Source organism: Acanthochromis polyacanthus, chromosome 8, assembly GCF_021347895.1.
Source record: "Acanthochromis polyacanthus isolate Apoly-LR-REF ecotype Palm Island chromosome 8, KAUST_Apoly_ChrSc, whole genome shotgun sequence".
NCBI lineage: Eukaryota > Metazoa > Chordata > Actinopteri > Pomacentridae > Acanthochromis > Acanthochromis polyacanthus.
The window spans coordinates 33,425,341-33,434,230 of record NC_067120.1 but is presented as its reverse complement, the minus strand read 5'-3'; the positions used below and the strand labels follow the sequence as shown (position 1 = coordinate 33,434,230).

Here is an 8,890-nt window from a genome sequence, read left to right as displayed (position 1 = left end):
AGATAACATCTTGTTCAGGGTGAAGAGCAAGTGCCCAAAGTATAACTCTAAGATGCCAGAAGTTGCTGAGCTGTTTTTTTTTTTTTTTGTATAATTGCCTCTGGCCTCAAAACATTGAACTCGAATTCATCTTGAAATAAGCAACAAGGAACCAATTCATTTATGAGAAGGAGTTATGATGGCATCATTTGTTTTTTCTACTCAGTCAGCTTCATGTTTCAACAAATATTGTTCAGCATTTTCATAACATGTATCTTGTATTTACTCTCTCAGAGAACACAATGTCATCAACATATGACTACAGTGAAATAAGTTCAAAAATGCTTTATTGTGGTTTATTCTACATCATATTATATGATTAGAAACAGACCATTGGTTCGAAAACATTACTCAGCTGCGTCTTTACCCTGCAAAATAAAGGAAAAATTACATTTAATAAAAAGCCTATACACACATTCTGTCTGCATAAAGACATTTTGAGGTTGATCACTTGTCAGTTTTATGAAGCATAAAGCAAGAATCCAATTTCTCAATCATGAATCAGTAACTATCCGAAGTTTAGTCACTATTTACCTTGCCAGAGTCACGGCTCTTAGCTCTGAGCTTGTTGACCTGGGACTCAGCAATGTCAGCACGTTCCTCAGCCTCCTCCAGCTCATGCTGGATCTTCCTGCACTTGGACAGATGAACATTTGCCTGCTCCTCCTGGAATTCAAAATATAGGAACATGTTGAAGCATTTAGAAAAGGCCCATAGGTTTACATTTGTGAAATAATATAGTGTCAAATGCTCATTGTTTTAAACAAATGCTTTTCCTTACCGCTTCCTCAGCCTGCCTCTTGTAGGCCTTCACCTTCAGCTGCAGCTTGTCAACCAAGTCCTGGAGCCTGGTAACGTTCTTCTTGTCCTCCTCAGTCTGTAGTAGAAAATAGAAACCTCTGTAGACTTTTGTAATGGTAAGTGTTACATAAATCTTGACTGTACATTCCATGTGTCAATATAACTTACCTGATAGGTGAGTTCCTTCACTCTCCTCTCATATTTGCGGACACCCTTAACGGCATCTGCACCACGTCTCTGCTCAGCCTCAACCTCGGTCTCCAACTCACGCACCTTTTAAAACAGTACAAAATTCATAAATTATCAACAATTCATGTGTTTTCATACATTTGTTGAACTGCAGACATCTTATCATATTCATCTTACTCTAGACTCCAGTTTCTGGAGCTGCTTCTTGCCACCCTTCATGGCCAGATTCTCAGCCTCATCCAGACGGTGCTGCAGGTCCTTAACAGCGACCTCCAGGTTCTTCTTCATCCTCTCCAGGTGAGCACTGGTGTCCTGCTCCTTCTTCAGCTCCTCAGCCATCATAGCAGCCTGAAAAAAAAAGATTTTTCAGTGTGAAATCACATCACAATTCTCTGTTGGCTTGGAGTATAATAGCAAACAAATGGCCTTTAAACCTACATCAGTGATAGCCTTCTTGGCCTTCTCCTCTGCATTTCTTGCTTCCTGAACAGTGTCATCCACTTCACTCTGGATCTGGACCAGGTCAGCCTCCAGCTTCTTCTTGGTGTTCAGCAGGCTTGTGTTCTGAAAGATGAGAAATTGGTAAAGTTATTTCTTTCCTTCCATGCTTGTTTAGATTTGTGTAATGCTGGAGAAATGCTTAAAGTCATGTTCACCTGAGAGTGGAGAAGTCCAACACGCTCACTGGCATCCACCAGCTCCTGCTCAGCGACTTTGCGGCTTCTCTCTGTCTGTTCCAGACCAGCCCTGAGTTCCTCAATTTCAGCCACCATCAGACCGTTCCTGCGGTCCACCATAGCAGCCTGTTCCTTCAGGTCATCCTGGGCTCTGACAGCATCATCAAGGTGCAGTTGAGCATCCTAATGCAAAACATGATCAGGAAAGTATTCATATGAATGTCTAAATGCTGGTGTACTTACTGTCATGTGTGCAAGAACTCTTTGTGCTGTGTGGATTACAATACCTTGAGCTGTGCCTGCACATTCCTCAGCTGTTTCTGGGACTCAGAAGCCTGGCGATTGGCATGGCTCAGCTGAATCTCCATCTCGTTCAGATCTCCCTCCATCTTCTTCTTGATTCTCAGGGCATCGTTCCTGCTCCTGACCTCAGAATCCAGAGTGCTCTGCATGGAGTCAATCACCCTCTGGCTGTTCCTCTTGATCTGCTCTATCTCCTCATCTTTCTCTGCTAGCTTCCTGTCAACCTCACCCTTAATCTGGTTCAGCTCCAGCTGGACACGCAGGATCTTAGACTCCTCATGCTCCAGAGTTCCCTAATGGTTTTACAGAATAATATATTGATCTCTGCCTTTAAAGCTTTTATACAATGTTGGATCATGACTTAAAATTGTTTTGTTGAAGAAGGTCTCCCCAGAGAAACAGACAAAGTTTTACCTCAGCCTCTTCAAGAGCTGTCTGGATCTCAGACTTCTCGGTCTCCACCTGCTTCTTGGCCTTCTCCAGCTCATGGATGCTCTTGCCAGTCTCACCAATCTGTTCAGTCAGATCTGAGATCTCCTCTGCAGATGGATGCAAATATTTAATTTGATAAAATTTTAAATTGGCAATTGTACAACTTTCCTCTGACAAACACATGTGCATATTTTAAATCAATTAAGTGGGAACAGCTCATTGCTGTTCTTGCTACAATTTGGGATTAACTCACGCTGCAGGTTCTTGTTTTCACGCTTCATGGTCTCCAGCTGATCCAGAGCCTCCTCGTAAGAGTTCTTCATCTTGAACAGCTCAGTGCTGAGAGTACGAGCCTCCTTCTGAGCTCCCTCCAGCTCTGCCTGACCCTCCTCATACTTCTGCTTCCACTCTGCCAGCACCTGAATATCACAGTTTTATAGAAAAACTGCCAAAAATCCTTTTCCAGTTTCATTGCTTGGTTGCAAAAAGTAAAGATGTTACCTTGTCAAAGTTCCTCTGCTTCTTGTCCAGGTTGGCAGCCAGCGCATTAGCTCTCTCCACATCAATCATGAGGTCCTCCACCTCACTCTGGAGCCTCTGTTTGGTCTTCTCCAGAGAGGCACACTTGGAATTGACAGCCTCAATCTGCTCCTCAGTTTCCTGGAGGCGCTGAGCCAACTTTTTCCTGTAAAATAATTCACATTTGTCTTGTTATTTGTTCACCTATGCTATAATGCTATACGTCTGACCATTCAGTTGTTTGAATATTACTCACTTGGCTTCCTCAAGCTCCTCTGTGCGCTGGATAGCGTCAGTTTCATACTTAGTTCTCCACTGAGCCACCTCACTGTTGGCCTTGGACATTCCACGCTGCAGCTCAGCTTTGGCCTCCTGCTCCTCCTCAAACTGCTCCCTCAGCAGGTCGCAGTCATGGCGGGCAGATTGCAGTCCATGGGCAAGAGCATTCTTTGCCTGGAATTAGACACACAATTGAATGAACAAAATGTCTACATCCGCTATCAATAATGACAATACACATTTAAGATGAAGGTTTCTTACCTTAACCTCCTCTTCAATCTGTCTCTTCAGCTCCTCAATCTGCTGAGTGAAGGCCTGTTTGCCTCTGGTCAGCTGGGATACAAGAGCCTCTTTCTCCTCAATTTGACGGCCAAACTCACCTGGAGTGAAAACAGTCATCAAACTTTAGCCTTTGTTCAGTTTCTCTGTCAAACACTGAAGATCACTGCATTTCGACACTGTTTTGTACGTACCGTTTTCTGTCAGGAGACGAGCTTTCTGTGCACCTGCATCATTCAGCTGGCGGATGTTTTCATCATTCTTGGTCTTCAGTTCGCTAAGTTGGTCCTCAAGAGTACGGCACATCTTTTCAAGATTTCCCTAAGAAGGACACGAGAAATCAGATCAGTGCCTCAATCAGTATTTTCTTTATACTGATTACAGATTTAATGTCATTCAGATATTGAGCACCACAAGTGAATGTGCTGTGTACCTTTGCTTTAGCAACAGCCTCCATGTTGCTGGAGAGGTCATCAATCTCCATCTTGTATTCACTCTTCTCCTTCTCAAGCTTCTGCTTGACGCGCTGCAGGTTGTCGATCTGCTCTCCCAGCTCGGCGACGCTGTCGGCCTGCTTCTTGCGAAGAGCAGCAGCCGTGGCTTCATGCTGCAGAGTAGACTCCTCAAGGTCACGACGGAGCTTCTGGAACTCAGCCTCGCGCTTCTTGTTCATCTCAATCTGAGCAGCAGTTGCACCGCCGGCCTCCTCCAGCCTCTCGCTGATCTCCTCAAGTTCCCTGGAGAGGTCAGCCCTCTGCTTTTCAACCTTGGCACGAGCAGCACGCTCAGCTTCAATCTCCTCCTCCAGTTCCTCAATACGGGCCTATTGGATGTAGATATGTAGTTTTTCAGTAAATGTTCACCTTTGAATGACCAAGTATGAAATTTCTAAGTGATGGTTGAAGTAACACAACGCATGCATCACCTGAAGCTCCTTGATCTTCTTCTGAAGCTGGGCACCCATTGACTGCTCATCCTCAATCTTGCTGAGAAGCTGGCTAATTTCAAAGTCCTTCCTGTGAGAGAGATGAAATGTACAGTCAGAGTTCATCTATCCTATGGACCATGTCTCCTGACATATTCATTGTTTTTCAATTGAGATTATAAGCTGAACTTAGTTACTTTTTAATTTTCTCATCAGATTGCTGCTTGTCATTCTCAAGATCCATGATGGATTCCTGGGCCAGTTTCAGATCACCCTCCAGCTTCCTCTTGGCTCTCTCAAGGTCCATACGAAGCTTCTTCTCTTGCTCCAGAGAGCCCTCAAGCTGCAAAGGAATATGGGTTTGTTATTATCATATTCAAGATTCAAGAAGGATCCTGTTGTACCTTTCTAGACAACTTAAAACTTACATCATCGACTTGCTGCTCAAGCTTGGTCTTGGCCTTGGTCAGAGTGTTGACTTTGTCTTCCTCAGCCTGCAGGTCATCCAGAGTCTGCTGATGAGCCTCCTGAAGGGCTTTCTTCTCCTTGGTCAGCTTAGCAATGCTCTCATCCTGAGAGGCCATCTCCTCAGTCAGGTTCTTCACCTGTGTTTGCAGGAAACATGTCATTTTTGTGTGAAGGCATCATTCCAAAATGTTATTTCATTTGTGAAGTATATTCAAGTTTACAAACCTTGTTCTCAGTGGCGTGTTTCTCCTTTTCCACTTTGGCCAAGGTAAGCTCCAGGTCATCAATATCTTTCTTGAGTTCAGAGCATTCGTCCTCCAGCTTTCTCTTTTTGGCAGTGAGCTCAGCATTGATTTCCTCTTCATCCTCCAGTCTCTCAGTGGTCTCTTTGAGTTTGGCCTCCAGCTGAATCTTGCTCTTGATGAGCCCCTCGCATCTCTCCTCAGCATCTGCCAGATTCTCTGTTTCCTTGTTTATGTTGGAGAAATGACGTTAGCACACTGACGTTTTGTGGACATATGGACACAAAATAAAAGGGAACACTTTCTTTTGATGTCTACTTACAGATGCTACTTGCAGCTGCAGATCATTCTTCTCCTGCAGAAGAGACACCATCTTCTCCTCCAGTTCCTTCTTCTTGGCCAAGGCAGCAGCCAGGTCACTTTGCATCTTCTCGTAGTTGTCCTTCATCTGGGCCAGCTCCTTCTCAGTCTCAGCACTCTTCAGCAGAGGCTTGATCTTGTAGTACACCTTCATCCATGGCCAGTGTTTGACATTCATGAATGAGCGCACATTGTACTGGATGGTATAGATGGCTTCCCTGTGGACAAAAAGTTGTCGTTAAGGAAGTTTTTATTGTTTTTTTTTCATGTGACTTTGTGTTGAGAATTTGCCGTTTTTAACATGCCTTCTCTCCATCATCTTGACAAACTCCTTTCTCATGAGGTAAGCACGGCAGAGGGCCTGAGTCATGGTGACCAGACTTGCAAGCTTTTCATCTCTCATCTCCTCAAGAGTACCCAGCAGACCAGCCTTGAAGAATACCTAAACAAACACAAGACAATAATGACTGCAGCATCAAGTTAGACATTGACACCAGAATAAACACATAGACTGAGTACTGTTTAATAATTTTCCACACGCTGACTGCTTGATATGTGGACAAGTGATCAGTCTCTTATCCACTGGTACATTCATTAGATTAGCAACAAATTGTTGGAAATAAATATTCCAATATTTTGCCAGATAACAGGTAAATGAGCTGCACTGAAGACTCAATGCCCCAGGTAATGATACCAAATTTCTATTATTTTAAGCAAGGAACAACTTGGTACTTGCCTTGGTGTGTCCGAATCTGTACTGGTCGTGATCAACATCAATTGACCCAAGCAGCTTCTCCGCAGCCTTCTTGTTGTCAATGAACTGGCCCTCAGGGATAACACTGGCATTCAGTACCTTGTATCTGTTTTGAGAGAATTAACAGTCAGTGTCTGTGCATGTCATTTTCATCATCGACATCCAGCTTCTATTATCATAATAGTTGTACCTCTGCTTGAAGTCACCATAGAGGATTCTGCTGGGGAAACCTTTCCTGCAGATTCTGATACCCTCCAGGACACCATTACACCTGAGCTGGTGGATAACCAGGAAGTTCTCCATCAGACCTGTCCAACAGAAATGTGCCAGTTTATCAGGGGGTTTTGCGAATTGCAAACCAATCCACAACACAGAAAGACTTTGAAGATCATATTTTGGTACCTGGAGTCTTTGACTCATTGGGAATCAGGCAACGCACAAAGTGAGGGTGGGTGCTCCTCAAGTTAGTCATCAGCTTGCCCAAGTTCTCCTGCAGGTAGAAAATGGTGATCTTTGTCATAAAAATGAACATATGTGAATTTCACCATCAAGTGACTTTAAATGTATTTGTCAAACCTCACCCTGAACTGTGAAGACACAGTCTGCATAGAGCCACCCTTCTTCTTGCCTCCCTTCTTGCCACCGGTCTCTGTTTTTCAGTTGTGTTAGAAGAAAAAATCTTTATCTTCACAGTACATGAAGAGACACAAAAATGTACAATCTGTTAAATTTGTGGAACATATATTTTCCTACCCTCAACAACAGGAGGATACAGAAGAGCCAGCAGTTTAACTGAGGACTTCTGGTACAGCTGCACAACAGACTCATTCAGTGGGTCCTTGTTCTTGTCCAGCCAGCCAATGATGTTGTAGTCCACAGTACCAGCATAGTGCACCAGGGAGAAGTGGGCCTCAGCCTTGCCCTTGGCAGGCTTGGGTTTCTCAAATGCCTTGCATTTGCCAAGATGCTGGTCATACAGCTTGTTCTTGAAGGATGTGTCAGTGGCCTTGGGGAACATGCACTCCTCTTCAAGGATGGAGAAGATGCCCATGGGCTTGATGACAAAGAAAAGAGATATGTCATGTAATGACGGTGTTCTTCTACTGTAGTAAGAGTTGCATTCAAAAGAATTATGACGTAGATGTGTACCTTCTCAATCAGCTCAATGCAGGCAGCCAAGTCCATACCGAAGTCAATGAACTCCCAGACAATACCCTCTTTCTTGTACTCCTCTTGCTCCAGGACAAACATGTGGTGGTTGAAGAACTGCTGCAGTTTCTCATTGGTGAAGTTGATGCACAGCTGCTCCAAGGTGTTGAACTGTGAATGGAGAAATAGATCAAGCAACTAGTAACAAATTCAAAGGATCTGGTCATGCAAACCAAAGCAACTCCTCCTTTGTTGGGGATGAAACTTACATCAAAGATTTCAAAGCCAGCAATATCCAGGACACCAATGAAGAAATTCCTTTGCTGCTTAGTGTCCAACATCTGGTTGATGCGGATGACCATCCACAAGAACATCCTTTCATAGATGGACTTGGCCAGGGCAGTCACTGAGTTCAGCACCTAAGGAAATACAAGAACATAACTGCAGTAATGATGCACATTCATGTAAAATGGTGTCATACTGTAAATTCCTACATTAGACTGACACCACTAAATGTCACAAATATAAATGCATACCTATTTGATATGGTTACTGACTTAGAATACATTCAGCATACAGAGCTAAACTGATCTAAAGTCAGAATATACTGGACATTAGTGATCTCTTTCTGTATAAAACAGCATTTGGCATTGATAACTCATATTTACCTGAGGAACAGTCTGTCCCTTGGTGACAAACTCATTTCCGACTTTCACTCTGGGATAGCACAGAGCCTTCAACATGTCAGCAGAGTTGAGGCCCAACAGGTAAGCAACCTTATCAGCATCTGAAAACAGTATTTCACAGTTAACACATGCAGTATGTGTGGTGATTGCCCAATACGGTGAACAACAAACACCATGAGTAAGTACTGAATGACTGTTCATAAATTTTTCGCTCTGGTATGACATTAATGCTCACCCTCTGTGCCATCGGGCTCAGCCTGCTCCTCACGCTGCTTCTGTTTGAACTTCATGTTACCATGGTGAAGCACAGCACCAGTCATCTTGTAGATGCTCATCTTCTCCTCACCAGTGAAGCCCAGGATGTCAATGGCATTCTGTGCAAAAGAGGTGTCCACATGAAATGTAGTCAGTTTGGCAACATACTACTTTGGTGACCTGGATAAGACACGCAGTATGATTATTATTTCAATTCTGACAAGCACTCACGTCTGTGGCTTCCAGCTCAACTTTGTCATCAATGCTGGCCACAGTGATCTGACCCATACTGCACATGGGGAAGTCGTAGGGGTTGGTTGTGATGAGAGACGATTCTGAAAATCAAAAAGGTTGAAAATGTTCAGTAGAGCGTTTAATATAAAAATTGTGAAGAGGTTTAATCATTGAGCAACACGTTAGTTGACTCACCAATCAGCTCAGGTTTGTGGTTGGTCATCATCTGGTAGAAGATGTGGTAGCCTCTCTCATCAGGAAGCTGGAATGTCACTCTAGACTTCTCCAGCAGATCTGCA

General features: G+C 43.7%; 1 protein-coding gene across 1 annotated transcript in view; it reads right to left on the bottom strand.

Moving 5' to 3' along the window:
• Positions 1 to 309: 309 nt before the first annotated feature.
• The window catches only part of LOC110972374 (myosin heavy chain, fast skeletal muscle-like), a 10,768-nt gene continuing 2,187 nt past the window's right edge, over positions 310 to 8,890 (bottom strand). Inside the window, exons 10-41 of the mRNA XM_051952071.1 lie at positions 8,787 to 8,885; positions 8,589 to 8,692; positions 8,338 to 8,476; positions 8,085 to 8,203; positions 7,686 to 7,835; positions 7,417 to 7,587; positions 7,021 to 7,321; positions 6,849 to 6,916; positions 6,670 to 6,757; positions 6,458 to 6,575; positions 6,250 to 6,373; positions 5,819 to 5,955; positions 5,476 to 5,731; positions 5,137 to 5,379; positions 4,872 to 5,048; positions 4,641 to 4,786; positions 4,444 to 4,534; positions 3,952 to 4,341; positions 3,713 to 3,839; positions 3,501 to 3,619; positions 3,217 to 3,413; positions 2,943 to 3,126; positions 2,695 to 2,860; positions 2,424 to 2,548; positions 1,994 to 2,302; positions 1,686 to 1,889; positions 1,468 to 1,593; positions 1,207 to 1,377; positions 1,009 to 1,113; positions 821 to 916; positions 574 to 705; positions 310 to 407 (exon numbers count right to left, since the gene is read on the bottom strand). Of these exons, the coding sequence (XP_051808031.1) occupies positions 387 to 407; positions 574 to 705; positions 821 to 916; positions 1,009 to 1,113; positions 1,207 to 1,377; positions 1,468 to 1,593; positions 1,686 to 1,889; positions 1,994 to 2,302; positions 2,424 to 2,548; positions 2,695 to 2,860; positions 2,943 to 3,126; positions 3,217 to 3,413; positions 3,501 to 3,619; positions 3,713 to 3,839; positions 3,952 to 4,341; positions 4,444 to 4,534; positions 4,641 to 4,786; positions 4,872 to 5,048; positions 5,137 to 5,379; positions 5,476 to 5,731; positions 5,819 to 5,955; positions 6,250 to 6,373; positions 6,458 to 6,575; positions 6,670 to 6,757; positions 6,849 to 6,916; positions 7,021 to 7,321; positions 7,417 to 7,587; positions 7,686 to 7,835; positions 8,085 to 8,203; positions 8,338 to 8,476; positions 8,589 to 8,692; positions 8,787 to 8,885 (5,003 nt within the window). The 3' untranslated portion in view covers positions 310 to 386. The remainder of the gene's footprint in view (positions 408 to 573; positions 706 to 820; positions 917 to 1,008; positions 1,114 to 1,206; positions 1,378 to 1,467; positions 1,594 to 1,685; positions 1,890 to 1,993; positions 2,303 to 2,423; positions 2,549 to 2,694; positions 2,861 to 2,942; positions 3,127 to 3,216; positions 3,414 to 3,500; positions 3,620 to 3,712; positions 3,840 to 3,951; positions 4,342 to 4,443; positions 4,535 to 4,640; positions 4,787 to 4,871; positions 5,049 to 5,136; positions 5,380 to 5,475; positions 5,732 to 5,818; positions 5,956 to 6,249; positions 6,374 to 6,457; positions 6,576 to 6,669; positions 6,758 to 6,848; positions 6,917 to 7,020; positions 7,322 to 7,416; positions 7,588 to 7,685; positions 7,836 to 8,084; positions 8,204 to 8,337; positions 8,477 to 8,588; positions 8,693 to 8,786; positions 8,886 to 8,890) is intronic.